The 17,746-nt window shown below is 32.5% G+C and overlaps 1 protein-coding gene across 3 annotated transcripts in view; it reads right to left on the reverse strand.

The window, feature by feature from the left end:
- Positions 1 to 17,746, reverse strand: part of LOC118185754 (folylpolyglutamate synthase, mitochondrial-like) — a 122,223-nt gene that overhangs the window by 71,827 nt on the left and 32,650 nt on the right. Inside the window, exon 1 of one of the 3 annotated variants that reach the window (XM_085820781.1) lies at positions 9,616 to 9,767. The exons of 1 other annotated variant lie outside the window; for it this stretch is intronic. In XM_085820781.1, coding sequence (XP_085676907.1) covers positions 9,616 to 9,714 — 99 coding nt within the window. In that variant the 5' untranslated portion in view covers positions 9,715 to 9,767. Of the gene's footprint in view, positions 1 to 8,083; positions 8,412 to 9,615; positions 9,768 to 17,746 lie in introns of those variants that run through there. One more of the 3 variants, XM_085820780.1, reaches the window with a different exon arrangement.

Genomic DNA, 17,746 nt, shown 5'->3' on the forward strand with positions numbered 1-17,746 from the left:
GGGATGATGTCACCAAAACAGTTTTTGCCAACTTCTCTCTTTTTTTCAAGCTACACACTTAGTCTTTTTGTGTGTGTGTGTGTGAGCGTGCATGCGTGCGCATGTGTGTGTTCACAGTTTCAATAATAGAAAGGTTTTTCTTAAATGAATTCTACTATGTTTCTCTGAAAATAATGTATAATTTTTCAAGGTATTCATAATATAAGACCTACCTAAAAAATAAGCACTACTTAAGATCGTCAGTCAGACTTATTGTCGATCTGAATCCAGACTTAACAGACGTGCACACTTTATATCGGACATATGCGGTTGTGTTATTTAGAATTGTCCTAATACATGTGTCATAATGGATGTACTTATGACACTTGTATGAAATAAAGAATACATCAGATTTTTAAATCTACTTACTACTGGTAAGATGGCCTGCAGAAATTATACAATTAAAAATATGAAACCGTAATTTATGAAAGCAATTATGATCTAAAGGGTATCAAAATTTACAAAAAAAAAAAAAAAAAAAAAAAAAAAAAAAAAGCATAATATTTATTTGTTTACTTTATTAAACATTTCTTTCAATGTAATTCAAACATTTCTTTCAATGTAATCGGAAGCGCGCATGGGTAAACACTTTACTGGGTTTACGCGAATGCGTAGCGGGCGCGTAAGTTTGTGAATTTGAGGTCTGGACTATAAATCATTTCAAATAATGGACGTCCGGATTACGAACTTTGTACAGGGTTCGTACACATTTCTGCACATGGAAATTAAGTACTTTTAAGGACCATTAATGAAAAAAATTAAGGACCTATGAGCAAATGAAAACTGAATAAATTCAATTAAAAATATTATTCTATCCTTGAATTTCCCTTTTGTAATACCATCCAAAAAATAAAACAGATCCCTAAGTAGTATGCATTATTACTAAACATGAATTAACTAACATAATTATTAATAAGTTTGAGAATAAAATAAACTTCATGCAGTTTATCAAGTAGCATTAAATATTTTGGACTTATAATAGTTGGACATATTTGAAAGAAGATAAGCGACATTTACATTTTACTAATAGTTAACTTTATGCTTTTTTTTTTTTTTTTTTTAATAATGTCTTATTTTGTCACATACTTGGTCAGTCTAGAGGTTTAGCAAATAGCAGGGAGATTTTATGTCAAACGGCATAGGTTAAAATGAGAATGAGAAGTGAGATCACAATCAGCATGATTCATAACAAAAGACTGAATGTTGTCCCTCTGCTGCTTGTCTATAGAGAGACCTGCTGATTCAAACAAACCTGAAAGGCCTGATGTAGGCACGGTTGGCAAGTGTTGAAAGTTAGTCAAGCTCTGCTTAATGCAGTTAATGCCATAGCTTTGTGTAGAGTTTCAGGGGTTGTAACCCAGTTAATTTACTTTAAGGTTCCAATAAGCCATTAAAGCGCCAGAGGTGAAAAGTTGTTTTATATATAAGTCTCAGTAGATGCAAAGAATAAATTTTACTTGATGGGTGTTGGATGATGGTTCTCCACACAAAGGATTTGGCAATTGGATTCCCTAAAAACCCCAGTCGCCCTTTAAAAGGGGGAGTATATAAAGTATTTCTCCCACCTTCTTGGCGACCCTTCGTGGTGTAGTGGTTTGCACACTGGTAGCAGTATTCCAGAGGTCCGTGGTTCAATTCCCAGCGAAGGCGTTGTTAATTTTTTATCTTTCCTGCTTTCAAAAATACATAATGTCTCTACAAGCCTTCCCAAGCATTTTGGCTAGTTTATATTGATTTCCTTCTCTTTAATTATCGATCTTTTCTGACAATAATTAGAAATTTGTCTCAATATGCAAACCAATGTTCTCGCTAGTTTCTGTGTGCTTTATCTCCTAACTTGTCAACCTCTCCACAATGTACTTATGAGGGTTTACTTGATCTGGAAAAAGTTAAATAGCCCCCCCCCCCCGTAGACGTGAAGCAAATTATCACTGTATCTGAAAGTAACTACAATATCAGACAAAGAACTTAGAACTTAAAGGCATGTTCTGATGCTAACAAAGTCAATGACGTAATTAAACAAGAACAGTCAAACTAAAAATGTGGACTAGTGGTCAAAGATAATACAATTTAATTTTAAATTAATCTGGCTCAGTAACTCTATCATATGAGGAAACAGAAATGGGAAGTTATAGTAAAGGCTGAAATGATAAACAATTGGGTAATTTACATAATAATAACTGCACATATCTCTGCAGAATAATTTTCTTTATGTATTCGGTTTCTTTCTTCAACATGTTTCCTTTTAATTTCAGAATTTTTGGATTTAATTAAGGATTTCTGTTATTTTAAAAAACACTAAATGCATTTAGAATGCACAGAAAAAGCGGCTAATTTTATTATTTAAATAATTAATATTATTTTATTATTAATAATATGAACATTCAGAAGAAATATGAAATACATATGGTTAAGGCCGGTTACAGGGCAGGTGTGGCAGAATTTTTAGAATTTAGTGACACACAGAACAACAAAATCTAGAAATGGCAAAACTTTTAGAATTTAGAGCAGGCATTGGAAGCAGAATTTAGATAGGCACTAGGCAGCAGAATTTAGGATACACAGAGATTGCATCAGGTGGGAAAATGCATAGCACCAGCTCTGTGTACGATGCATTTAGACACATTAGATGAAACTTTTAAATTGCCAGTTTTCTATTTCTTTATTAATAAGGAAATCTCTTTCTATGCCTGCCCAAGTGATAAGATTAGAAGCATTTTTGATATTTTCCATGCTTTTGTCTAGTGAAAAATAGAGAAAATAAAGGGAAGATAAACATGTTAAGAAAAAAGTTTCTAGTATCAGGAGTAAAACATTCAAATATTATGTTTCCATTGTTCTTCCAGACGTTCTCCAAAAAGTAAGAAATTCATCGCAAACTTTCTGTAAAATGTATCCATTACATGTTGATACCATGGAGATATTTTTCATTTTGTCACATATTTCTCGGATCTTCTAGAATCGTGGGTCTATAAATCTTGTTTTCAAATCCTTCTACACTTTCCATGCTGCAATATCAAAAATACTAAAGAAAAATTATCCCAACCAATTCTGTGACAGCAAAAAGCCAGAAATATTTTGAAAAAAAAAAAAAAAAAAAAAAAAAAAAAGGGGGAAGGAAAAAGTGTAAAATTAATTTTATAGAGAAAACTGATGCATATTGAATTTTGAATAATCTGAGACAATTACATGGGAAAAACACTTACTATGAAAAAATTAAAAAGAAGACATTTTAATTAATTACATAGCTAATTTTGCTTTTACTAAGAGCTGTTTCGTAAATTATGCTTTATAGCTATATACCTTGTTTGTTTTTCAGATTTAAAATATTGTATAAGTTGCCAAAATGAAACTATGAAACAGCAAAAAATAAAAATGTTTAATTTTAATGTTATTTTCTAAATCTAATTCTAATATATTACCATCATTTTAATGAAATTTATCAATGTTATGATGTTTTAAAAAAATCGCCGAAAAATTCTGAGATTTCAGAATTAAAAATTTTCTATAGAAACTGATCTTAAAATCGCCAAAATGTTGACAAGTTGTCAAATTTAGAACCATTTAATAAAAGAATTTGCAACCCCAAAAGCGAAAAGTTGTTTAAGAGCTCTTTATTAGAAAAAATGAATTTCGAAATGCTTATGTTTCACTTCTTGCTTAGAAACTCGAGTATCCCATCATTTATATTAGAAATAGAAACAAAGTATAATCCATAAACCCATTCAATAGATAACCATATACGTCAGTGAATTGCCAAAATATTCCTTCAAAATGCTAATTCACACTCAAAATGGCAGTCGTAAAAACCGAGAGAAATTTCAGATGATTAAAATTAAGGACCTTCTACTGATTTTGGACAAAATTAAGGACTTTTAAGGACCAAAAATCAATTTAAAAAAATTTAAGGACTTTTAAGGACTCTTAAGGACTGTAAGAACTCTTTTATGGACTCTTAAGAACCCTGTTTGTACTGCAGTTGTTTATGAAATAATGAAGCATTTATGATCTTAATAAAATCAAAATTTAGAAAAAAAGAAGGAAAGAAATAAAGCCCAATATGCATTTGTTTGTCTTGTTCAACATTTCTTTTGATGTAAGTTTTCAAGTTACTTCCTTTTTTTGTACTCACACTTTCCCTTTAATTTCACAGACAGGCATAATTTCTTGTTCAATTATAAATTCCCACTGTCAGAGTCCAGTAAATGATGTGTCGAGATTTCCCACTAAATTTTCAAATGAATTTCTTCAGTTCTCAATAATCTTTCTGTCACTTTCTTCAGTATCAGTGGCTAGGCAATACAAAAAAAGAATCATGAAAGGCTCCTGAGGAAAGAATCTTGCAGTTTTCTGCAAAAAGAAATTAGACTTCCAAGTAATCTGAATATGATGATCAAAATATGATAACCTGTCAACAGTTGAGGGAAATGATAAGAAGTATAAGTGCGGAACAGATAGGAAATTACTATACCTTGATTTAGAAGATATCATCTGTAGCAGCCCAAAGATTTTGGTTGTTCACAGGGCTGATATTCAAGCATTTAGCCTTAGAATGACACCACAATTAGATATATCCCGGAAAAATTTAAAGCATCACAACATTGGATGGATGGCTTTCGTGTCTCTAAGAAGACAGCCTCAACTGTTTAAGCAGGAAGATGCTGAAATTAATGGTATGCTTACATTCAAAGCATTTATTGATGCAGCACAAAGTCCGAAATCCAGAATGATCTAAAATCCGGACCTGAAAACTACCAACACCATTTTCTCGTAGGCTTTACGCATACGCATTTGATTCCCCCCCCCTGTCGCATAATAAAACATCCGGACAGTCCCGATTCTTAATTTCATTTCGACACTAACTAAAATACCTTGTTATTGAAGAAACAATCATTTTAGCATAAATTTGTACAATCAGTAATTTGGCTCCATTGCTGAGTATCTACTTTGACACATCTCAAAACGAAACATTTCACATAGACACATCATCGATCTGACTCCAACCTGGCAAATCATTATTTATCATACTTTCCTTTCATCACCACATGTTTATCAAAACATGACAACTTCAGTAATGACTCATATAGCAATGCCTAAACATTTTCTTTATGTTAGTAATTGAATAACAAAGGAGTATGGTAACCTTTTATGTTGACATTACGCTTGGTGATGATTACAGATTCAAGTTAAATGCGCTAAAATATGTTGACGAGGAAAAATTTAAGAAAAATTTCTTTCCATATGCTAAAAATGGATTTTGTTGATGATAGTCATAGACTCGAAGATTACATTTAGGACTATTTGAATTAAGAATAACTGATTTATTAATCACATAAACCCAGAACCTGCGCCAGCGCTCGTATGGCCGCACCAAGTCGCAGAATTTAGGACCCATAGAGGCAATAAGACATCTAGCGCCGACCCTCAATAAGGCTTAAGTATATGTGAGAATTTATTTATTCAGAACTCTGATAAGCCTTAAGCATGTGCAAGAAATAGGCATAAGTATAATAAATAACTAAACTAATACATTTCAGGCTTAATTGTCTCAGTACACGATAGAAGCAAGATAAAATTTAACGGAACAACTTATCATTAGTCGCCAAGCTCATGATTCATAGCCATAGTATAGTGAATGATAGCTAAATTTGATGAGGATAGGCTGATAATTTTAAAGATTTTCGGATATCGCAAAAAAAAAAGGTGAAATTTTCCAGTTAACGGATTTTGTAAAGAAATGTGGAGAAGTGGTAATAAATGAAGAAGATATAAAAGACGTTTTTCATTGTGATGACAATGCTTCTCAATCATCAATCAATTAATGAATGGCAAAATTTGTAGTATGGTTCTAGAACCAGAAAATACCGCTACTGATAGTGAAGAAAATGACAGATTTACTGAAAACGAGAAAATTTCGAATGACAAGTTAGTCGGAATTCTCGAAACAGCAGTTACAAGACTTCAACAATGTAACTAAACAAGAGATTATGTCTGTCTACAGAATTTAAGAGAAAGTATTAGCACAGAAAACGAAGCAACTTATACACCTTACATTGAAAGAAATGTTTAATAAGGTAAACAAATAAATATTAAGCTTTTTTTTTTGTAAATTTTGATACCCTTTAGATCATAAATACTTCATTATTTCATAAATCATGATTTCATATTTTTAATTTTATAATTTCTACATGCCTCTTACTAAATTTAAACTGATGGTCTAATATCTGGAAAAATCCCAAATTCAGAATCGCTGAAGTTCCAACGAATCCGGATTTCGGACTTTGTAATGTAGCACTAACTTGAAATACTAACGTTCCAATGTGATTGCTACTGACAAAATTGTCAAGGATCTCAAATGAAAACTGATCATAGTACTGCCTCATCAATCTATATTCCCTCAACTAGTTACAAAAGTGCCCATGTTAAATGTATTTTGGCAACTTATTCACACAGAAAGAAAGTCCCACCTCTATTCATCAAGAACTAGAAAGATAAGACTGAACATGTTTAAGCATTCATGTTCTTGAAATAAAAAATAGTCTAGCACACACAAGCAGCTATAAAGAAATGGGTCTATTCAATACAACCATTTGTTTTGCAAGAAAGCCAAAGAAACCTGCTAATTTAGGATTCAGCCAGTATTAAGATGAAAAAACTTTATAACACTTACATATTAGTTCAGCCGCACTGTAAAAAATCTCTGACATGTTCAGAATGTTCCAAACTCTAGGAAGTATGGGCATAAAAATTCTTTAGTTTTAACAAGCAATGTTATCATTCTCATATTTGTTCTGTTTGCTGTATTTCAAGTTCTCGTGATTTTTGCACAGAAACTGTAATTTTTTTATCTTAAATTTAATTTTAAAATATACATTTGTGGGATTTGCCTACATGGAAGATATCTCAGAAAATTTACTAAGTACCTATATGGTACGATAGGCCTAAGGCAACTACAACTCTTGTCTTGGGAAAATATAAAATTCGTGGACATGATCTAAGGTTAGTGATCAGGATGGTTAAAACAATAATACTAATCATGTTGATACTCAATTTGCATTTTTCTTTAATTTCATAAATACATATATCAGCAAAACAAAATGACTGCATAAGTATCAAACGCAGCAGCAGCAGATCGAAAGAAATTTAGGTACAAAGTAAAAGTTCTTATAATAGATGACCATAAAAAGAGAATGAGAGTATGAAAGGTTTATGAAGAAAGCTGTTTGGTTCTTAGAGCTTGTAAATGTTCTGCTTAATCTATTATGAAGCAAATTATATATTAAATCAAAGTTCTCAAACTGGCAGTCTGTGGGTTGCATTTAGCCCTGAAGCAATTTTACGCTGCTCATTTCAGTTACGCATTTGTTGTAAATATGATGCTTATAGTTTCAGGAGAGAGATATGGACTGAGCTTATGTGCACAACTGCTGCTAAATGGAAAAGAGAGAGAATTAACAGGTTGGGACTTTGTCACTGCATGTTCGGATGCAGATCATGGGGCAAAACATCCTTGTCAGTATAAGCAGTAAATCATCCCATGTTGGTATGATTAGTACATTTAGTTGGCCAGCAGAGATTTGTCCTTCAGTATTTTGTTCTCTTCCCCTCCCCGTAGAGTGCTACTAGCAGTGTCATATGATTAATTTAGAGTCAAAGTTTATGAAAAACTGCATACTAATGTATTTCATATACATAAACATTAGCAGACTATTAAAGACGTTAAGTGGAAACGTCTTCCTTATATATGTCAAAATCCTCAATTTTTCCTTCCAAAATTTGTGAAACTAATTAACTAATAGCGATTTTAAAAATAACCAAAATGTAAACAAATATAAGTTACTTATTCGTCTACCTCATCAAAACGCAGAAAATTAGGATTCATGGCAGATAATTTCCGTTTCAAAACATTCCCATTTAACACGTTCCTACACAAAACACTAAATAAGGAAGGGTGATTTCACAATAACATCATACTTTGTGAAACTTTTAATTAACTAATACATATTTAAAAAATAACAGGCAATATAAACATATATAAGTTTACCTCATACAAAGACAGTGTATTAGAATTCATAGCAGATGATTTACGTTTTAAAACACTCCGATTTAACGCATTCAGATACAAAATCCTTAAAAAGCGGGAACTTGACAATAACATTACACCACGTGATTGTTAGTGTGATTTATCATAAAGTGAAAGTTACAAGATAAAGAAAGTTACACAGACAGGATTTAAAAAAAAAAAAAATGTTACATAGTAAATATCAATATTGTTTTTACATAATGTTCTACATGATAATTTGAGTTCATTTCAAATACATCCAACAAAATTAAGCTTTACTGTTCGTTGTTTTATTAAGTATTTTACCCGCCAAAGATTTTTATTTTTGAACGTAAAAGTTGAAGTGCTTTTTCATTAACAGCATTGATTTTGAGAATGGACAGATTACTAATATATTTTCTCCTTAAAATTTAATTCTTTAAAACAAAACTAATTCTAAATATTAACACTGACGCCTTGCATCAAGAAAATTATTTCATTACAGTTGCTGACAGATTTGCTCTGTCTGTGGCTACCTAAAAGTGGAATAATTTCAAGGATCAAGGAAGGGTTCAATTCAACGAGATATATATTCGACTACAGAGGGTTCGGATAAGATGTAAAGAACTTTTAGCTCAGCATCTGGAATCTCAGTTCTGCGTTAACAACATTTCAGACTCAGACACTGAACAGCTTATTGCTGACTTCCACTCTAATTTTACAACACAGCCATGCACAGACAACATTATCTCAGCCATGCCATCGGAGGTCTGTCTCTATATCATGCGAATTGCAAAAAGGAAGAGCCCTGGAGTAGATGGGGTCACAAATGAAATGATCAAGCACTTCCCTGTCAAGATAATACTCTATTTCACCAAGTTAGTGAATATCAATAGTAATCTACAATAGTAATACTTCTCAACCTGTTGGAAAACTGCCAAGATTGTCCCTCTGCTAAAGCCAAACAAGCCTGCGACTGCTCCTGAGAGTTACCGATCAATCAGTTTGCTAAGCACAATTAGCAAAATCGTGGAAGCAGTTATTCTCCATAGACTAAACATCTTCCTGGATGAGCAGAAGATCCTCATACCCTATCAGTTTGGGTTCAGGCGTAAGCACTCGACAACGCATCAACTCTACAGAGTTGTTGAGTTAATAAGCAGTGGGATGCAACAACATCGTGTCACTGGTGGACCTTTCTTAGATGTCGCCAAGGCCTTCGATAGAGTATGGCCGGATGCCCTCATATACAAATTACACAACCTGGGCCTCCCAGGCTACATCACAAACATAATTAAATCCTACCTAACCGGTAGACACTTTGTCGTTCATGTTTCTGGTTCATTATCCACAAACCGGCCTATACAGGCTGGTGTTCCACAGGGATCCCTTCTGGGCCCTACCCTTTGTTAGTTCAGCAATACAACACCCACATCCACTCGCTAGAGACTTAGCTGACCAAATGGAAAGTCAACGTGAATGTCGACAAGACACATGCCATACTGTTTACTACTAAGAAGAATTTCCCGACTTACCTTCAAATGTATGGTGTGGACATTCCCTGCGTCAAGCAGGTCCTTTATCTTGGGGTGATCCTCAGTAAATCTCTTACATGGAACCCACACGTTACGCATATTCTCAGGAAGTTTCTAGCTAGTAAAGCTTCACTCTTCCTCTTAATTGCTCGAAACAGTGTTCTATCTAGACTAGAAGAGAAACACGCTAATGTGACAATCAAAACCGTGAAAAACAACCTTATATTTAGCGTAGGTATAATGAAACACTCAATCGATTTCGAGGGCAGCTAAAGGTCCCTCCTCATCAGGAGAAAGAAATACATAGAAAGAAGAAAATAGGAATCACAGAAACACGTGGTGCTTATCAGCACTGCACGTCGTCATAACTAGATTTTTAATCTAGATAATTAATTTTATGCACTGGCCGCCTACTTTTACTGAGCCAGGCTGTCTGATCAAGCATAAAGAAATATTAGCGAAGTTAATCGCTAATATTTCTTTATGCTTGATCAGCCTCGCTCCCTATTTTAACTTCGCTAATATTTCTTTATGCTTGATCAGACAGCCTGGCTCAGTAAAAGTAGGCGGCCAGTGCAACTCTGATTAAAAATCTAGTTATGACGACGTGCAGTGCTGATAAGCACCACGTGTTTCTGTGATTCCTATTTTCTTCTTTCTATGTATTTCTTTCTCCTGATGAGGAGGGACCTTTAGCTGCCCTCGAAATCGATTGAGTGTTTCATTATACCTACGCTAAATATAAGGTTGTTTTTCACGGTTTTGAGTGTTCTATCTATTGATAATAAGTTGCTCATTTACAAAACCATGTTGCGTCCAATTCTTAGTTATGCATGCCTCGTCTGGGCATACTCGTGTAAAAGTTTGAGAAGGCAGTTACAAGCTGCCCAAAACGGGGTATTGCGTATGATATGTAATGCCTCCTGGTACATTCGGAATAGCCAAATTCGTAAAGAGTTAAGAATAGAGGATCTTTGTGATTTTTATTGCCGCCTGTCTAGGACATTTTATGATAAACAGGAACTTCTGGACAATCCTGTGGTTGTTAACTATTGTTATGATACTAAGGACCCCAATTTCAGTAAACGCCCAAGGGCGATCCTAAATGTTAGTAATATGTAATTTTGTATATGTGTTATGCAAATTTTTGCTCAGATTCTTTATTGTATATTGTTCTTTTTTCCTCCTGATTGCATTTTGTTTTTACTAGTGGCACTAAGGCGTCGTACTTCGTATTTTGTTTCTCTTGTGTGTACGTGTATTCTTCTGTGAAATAGTTGTTAAAAAAATAGTTAATTATGTATGGATTAGTAATTAGGTACTTAAGGAAAAAAATATGTATTTAACTATTAGCAATTATGTATTTAAACTCCTTACTCATCTAATTATTTAGCACATTCAGTTATATTTCTCATAATTCGAAACTTTTATCATGTTATTCGATGAGGGGTAAGGCTATGGCGCCCAGGCACCCTGGTGGTTAAGTAATGCAATTCAATGTATGTATGTAGCGATAAGATGTAAAATTTAGTGCCGAATTGTCAAAATAACAAAAGGTAAATTGCGTTCCACAGTGAAAAAAAGGTAAGAACACAAAGGACTTAATTTAATAATTTTGAGCTCAAATAAAGGGCCAGAATCAACTTGGAATGGTAACATCATGATTTTGAAAAAGGAAAGGTAGCGGGAACTTGTTAGACGAGTTAGATTTAAAGAGACAGGGCCAGAACTGCCTCTGAGGAGAAATATGAGATAAATAAATTAATAGCCTTAAGTGTTATGATATAATATTAATAAATTAAAGAACTTCTCTTAAAGAGATTGAGTTTAAATAAAATATCTGCGGACAAGAACACTTTTAGCAGGGAACAAAGAGGTGCTGAATCTTAAGTTACAAACGCTTATTACGGTTGGAAGAAATAAAAATTGCCACGAAGTTGAAAGAATAGCGACGCTCAGGCGGGAGGGGGGTCATTGAACAAGTTGGGGGATAGCTTCGAGGAGCCTCATCTCCACAGCAACGCCTCTTAAGAAATCGTAACGCATTATATGCGCTTTCCAGAGTGGTTCTGGGTCTTTTTCTAGATGACACAATACCCAAATGATAAATAGGCAATGAATGGAGAAAGGGGTTACAGATTAAAGGAATCTTTTTGAAAAATTTAACGGAAAGTTATTGTATAAAGCGATTAAAGGAAGAATTTTGGCTGCATTATGAATATCCTCGTTCGTAGCAAGCCAAGGAGCTTTTTAGATTTGTCGAAACATAATATTTTGGAAAATTTGGATGTGTTTCCTCTTAGTAATTGCTGCTGCATACATACATTATTACGTATGTATTTAAGGTACAGTGCTCCTTGGTAAGGAAAAAAATTAATTAAAAATAATGTACATATTGTGACCAGAGCAAAATTTTAGTAAAAACAGCACCAAATAAAGTACACCTTTTGTGCAAAATTGAATAAATAGATAATAATGTTTGACTGCGAGTAAATATTCAGAACAATAGAAACTGGATTAATCATATTCATAAACATTATTAATCCATTAACGAGCCCGCCCCTCGGAACGAAATGCTTTGAAAATGGCCGTGTTGTCAGTCAACAAAACCTCCAAAAAAAATCGCTTTCGTTTTCTGAAATCTCTCTAAGATGGCCCAGCCTAGGGCAGTATGTTTGCTTCCCCTTAGTGTGATGGATAAGCCATAAAATTGCCTCCCTGCTATTGAATGGCAAGAAGTACTTGTTGCGTTTAGTTTCGTCTCTCCTCTTTCTTTGTACTTGTAGCTTGTAGACTTGTTTCTTTTAATATGTGACGTCCGAATTTTCCGAAATCTTTTTAGAATTTTAGCTTCCAAGCTTGTAAATTTTCAATTATTCGACATGTTTTATTGGGCAGTATTTTAAGAAAGATCATTATTTATTTTGTTACACAAATTTTTTACTATTTACTTATCTATTTTATTTAGTTTTACTAGGCCTATTTATTTTGGGGAATTAAATTTTAATCTATTCTTTTACCAACTCGGTTTTCATCACATTATAAGTCCATATATATTTACGATGAGAGTATAATATTTATGAGGAATATTTGGAAAATTTGGCATACGTATTTATATTTATATTTTAGCGTTAAATTTTTCCTACAAGTTGTTCGTTAACAGTCAAGCTCATCCTCGTAAACGCTTGATCTTTTCAGCATGAAATTAGCAAGCAATAATCTTCGTAATGTTTTTCGGGATTTTATAGCAATTTGCAGAATTTTGGAGGTTTTCTACAAACATTTTGGTAAGTTTAGCTATTATACAGTTGCTACTAATGTGGAATTTAAAACCGAAGATGCATTCCTTCATTGATTTGAGAGATAGCATTTCGAATGTAAACAGAAGTTTAAATGAATTTGATACAATCTTACCACAGACTAGAAAGAATTATTTCTCTGTGTTGGATGGATTTTCTCACTTTTCCGTATTTTATACATTAAATGCATAAAGCAGACATGCACAAAAATTCCTTTTTATTCTTACGGTTTCAGTTAAATGAATTGTAAAATATATATATATTTTAACTTTCAAAATGTATTTGCTCGTTTATGCATGAATTTAAAATCGTGGGACTTCCACTTACAAATTATATGACTAAATTGAAGTATTTAAGCTAATAACTGAAATTATAGTACTGAAATGACATAGAATATAAGAATAATTAAAGTCAATTTAAATAAATTTCTATTCTATTGTAGTCTATTTAAATAAATTTCTATTTTCATTTAAAATTTGTTATTATTAGCATCTCCCGCAGTTTTATGCAATCATAGGATTTTCCGAATTCTATTAGGTTCTTAGCATAATTTCAAGGCCTAATAGAAAAGTGATAATATGGAAAGACTATGTCTTAAGTACCAGTAGCCAAGTATTTGTAATTAAATAATTAAATAAAAATAAATATTGAATACCAGCCGCTTTTTTATTTATTTTTGTCATATAACAAAAGATAAACAAGAATACTATTACATCTAAGAATTATTTAGTAAATTATTTTGCTAATTTTATATGAATGAGGAAACATGGTAAAAATGTTTTAATGATTGAATTCACAGTTAAAAATCAAACAAACCACCAAAATTCCTTTTTCCCAAAACTGCGTAAATAGTTTTGATTAAATATGATTTGAATGAGTTTTGCAATTCTGTTTTAAGTGATATAAATTAGGATATAACTATTATTAAATTAGGATATAAATTATTATTAGTAATAATTTTTATATTATAACTTCGCAGAATATCGTTTACCGTTAAAAATTAAGTCTAAAAGAATTAAATTTTGTAAAAGAATAAAAAATATAATTAACTGTTCCATTTTGTCCTTTATGCATCTATTTATATAAAAATGGAATCTGGCTAGGGAATTTACGACTTGTATATGAACTAAAAATTGGTATCTTGACAAAACTTGTCAGAGCATAAAAAGCTTATATTCTGTGATATTAGTGTATTAATCATACTTCTGTATGCGTAAATGCAGTTTATAATTACCAGTATAAGTATCATAATGGATTTTATTAAAACGACGAAAACTGAATGCATGATCCTTGCATTATCAAAGTACGGCTCTTTATCCCGTTAAGTATTGCTTAGGTCGTAACCAACACGAGTTTTATTTTTGAAATATTATTCCAAATAAAACAGGAAGCGTTAAACGATATGCATTTTAAACAGTTTTACTTTTTTATATGGAATGTTTTTTTTATAGAAATGTTAAGTAGCTTTAAATTGTACTTTATTTCTGAAACTTCTGCGGTACTATTTTTAGACCAGATCAAGGACTTTAAAGAACAAGTACATTTTAGTAATATGCAACGTTAATAATATAGTTCAAATGTTATTCAACAGCTGTACGATTTGTAACTGGCATTGGAAGAAGCAAAATTTATCTGATGATCCAATCTTCATTTAATGAATTAATAGAGAATGATGCAGGGTGAGCTGCTGGTCAGCATGTTATTTACATACGAAAGCTAAACTTTCTTTTTTCCCACCGACAGTGAGGCAGCCAATCCACTGGGGCAGTTAGCATAAGCAAACTACTATTTACTTGTACAAAAAACTGTACTTAAAGCTTACATCTTATTTTAAATAAATTTCATATACTGAATACAGCTCCCCCGAAAAGCGCTGTTTTCTATCTTATTTGTTTTAGATTTCAGATTAAAGGAAAATAATCAATTCTGTTTCTCAGAGACGGGACTCCTGCCTGTTTGTTCTTCGTGGTTTTCTACATGTGTAACCCAGTTTCCCACTGAAAGGGCTCCACGAAGGCCCATAGCTCTCGTAAGCTTTGGGTTTATATTTAAATAACCCTAACCCTCATACTACGACAACTATTACACTAAATTAGAGTAGAAGATTTCGAAACAAGATTTTAAATAAGACTCCGGATTTCCACTGGCAGAGCATCTAAAATCGCTAAGCACAGCTAGCTCGACACGGATTCAAATCCTAGCCAACGAGCTGGTTGCATGGAAGTTTTCTTGCCTTTTTTCACAAGTGGAACGAGAGTATAAGTCAGATCCTCTTAGAAAGTTTCCTTCCTTTTGATAGATAAACAATTGCTTCGCCGTAATCCAAATACATTAAACCCGTCTATATTGACAGCTATCATTCTATCTTTGTAAAGAAGTATTAAGGTAAAAACATGTAAATATCAAATTTGCTTTAGACTGAAAATATTTTTAAGCAATTGACATTTTGAGCAGCTGAGCTTTTTAGTGGACTCATCAACAACTGAAAATTATAGCCCATCTCGTATAGTGGTTAGCGTCGCTGACTGCCGTATCGAAGGGTCCGGCTCGAATCCCGGAGAAGGATGAATGTTTGTAAATGTATAATGTCCGTGCAGCATGGGGGTACTCTAAATATGCAGCGAGCCGAAAGTCCTCTCGAGAGGTTGATGATAGGGCAACAACTGAAAATTAAGAAAAAAGTACCTAAAATCCGTATAAAATTCTACCGATTACTAAAGCAATCTAGCATAACCTTTCCATCGGGCGATAAATTCTACTCATATGAGAACAGTTGTATTTTTATAGTATTTTTCAAGTTAAATTTATGAGAACCTACACAAAGTTTGGTTTTTCAGAGTCTTCGAGATTCATCAGAATGGTGATAAGATCATTAAGTGTGGGAGAGGCAATAAAATGTTTTAAATGCATTGAAAAATTGCTTAAATTGTTTAAATTGCTTCAAAATGCATGAAGTATAAGTAGTTATATGAATAATTAAAAATATGCGAAATTTCTTCTGATGACCTCTTTCAAACAGCATAATATTTCTGCAAAGAAGTAGCACATATTTAGTTCACTCATGGTATTTAGGGCTATGAACTGAAGATCGTCTTTATGAACAGAAGGTCGATTTGGGGCTATGAACAGAAGATTTTTATACTACTTCCTGATAAGCTATCGAGTTCAAATTTTGTAAACATATTAACTGCGGATGATAATACAATATGGTAAAACAAATTTTATAAAATTCCATTAAATGTTTTTTAAATGTAATGTTGACACGATTTTTGCACATATTTTCATTTGCAAATATTTTTATTTGCAAGACAAACTACAAATGTCAACACTTTAACGTTTGCATTGACGTAAAATGTTCTATTAATTGAAATTTGTATGATATTTTTAACATAACTTCTGATTTCTGAGTGAAAAGTCAGAAAATGTTTTCAATTATTTAAGTCATTTAAGTAAAAAAATTTTTTTCATTTTTGAAAAATGATTTTTCAATTGAAAAATTTCATTGAAAATAAGTTATTAAGATAAGAAGATAAAAATTTAAAAAGTTTTATAACATAAGCTTTTATTCAAAACTTATAAAATTCTTAATAAGCCAAAGGCAAAAAATAATTTATGGCATATATTAATTTTTGGCATAATTTATGGCACATTTTAATGTGAACAAGAGATTAATTAAACTTCTTTACAACATTCAATTTATATGCAATTTATATCAAGGATTATAAAAGTACAGACACTTAAATAACGAAATGAAACAGTCGATTTCCAATGTCAAAAATATATATAGGGCGTGACTTTTTTTTATTATTCATGATATAAATTTATAAATGAATTTTGTAAAGAATATTATTTAATTTCTTATTCCTATTAATCTATATAATAAATTACGATACTCTTCTGTTATCGGGATCAGATTAAAAAATGTATGTATGTATTCATGTATATACGTATGTATGTGTTCATGTATGCGTATATATGTATACATACGAACGGATACATGTGTTTAACACGGATACATGTTTACGCACATATAAATACACAGACACATGCACATGACGTGCATACATACATTCCTGAATCCCTTCCGATAGCAGAACAATAGTTAAATTACTTTTCTTTTTTAATTTATTAATCATTTGAGTTATAATAAAAGCTTATTCTGTAAAAATCTACTTTATTTATTTATTTATTTATTTATTTTTTTTTTTTATTTCTTAAACAGCGTCTAAAACAGAAATTCTTATTTGATCTTCCATTAACTTTCTAACTGGTAACAAATTTCTTATTACTTTAGAACCAGTGTAACGTCTCCGTTATCGTAAAACCATGGAGGTAGGAAAGGTTCCTACCTTACTTCCTACCTCCATGCGTAAAGGTGTGCGGAAAAAATGTCACCCGGAAAAAAGGGAAACGGAAAAAATGTCACTCGGAAAATAAGAAACGGAAAAAAAGGAACTCTAAAATCTCGCCAAATAATGTCGCCGATTGGAGATGGGGAAACCTGCTAAACGGGCAGTGTTATAGCGGGCTTTCTTGAGGGAGGTTTTAAGGGTAAGACGTTGAGCTGGCTGCAGCTGAGCAAGGTAATTTCGATAGCAGGTTTTTCCAAATTGCCCGCGGGAAAATCGTATGTTCTCCCCCGTGGTTTGCTTCACCCGTTTCCTTAAGGAAACCACAGCCAACTCTATCATGGCCTTGAAGCGAAATCAGTTTCGGAAGGTCACGTGATCAAAATAGTCGATCTTTTTCTCTTCGCTATAAGCGCGAAATTTAACTTGCCAAAAATAATAGTTTTCTCTTAATATAAATATAAGTAAAATTAATAAACGTGA

Source organism: Stegodyphus dumicola, chromosome 7 (assembly GCF_044657685.1).
Source record: "Stegodyphus dumicola isolate Sdum_Otavi_A_Nest chromosome 7, ASM4465768v1".
Classification (NCBI taxonomy): Eukaryota; Metazoa; Arthropoda; class Arachnida; order Araneae; family Eresidae; genus Stegodyphus; species Stegodyphus dumicola.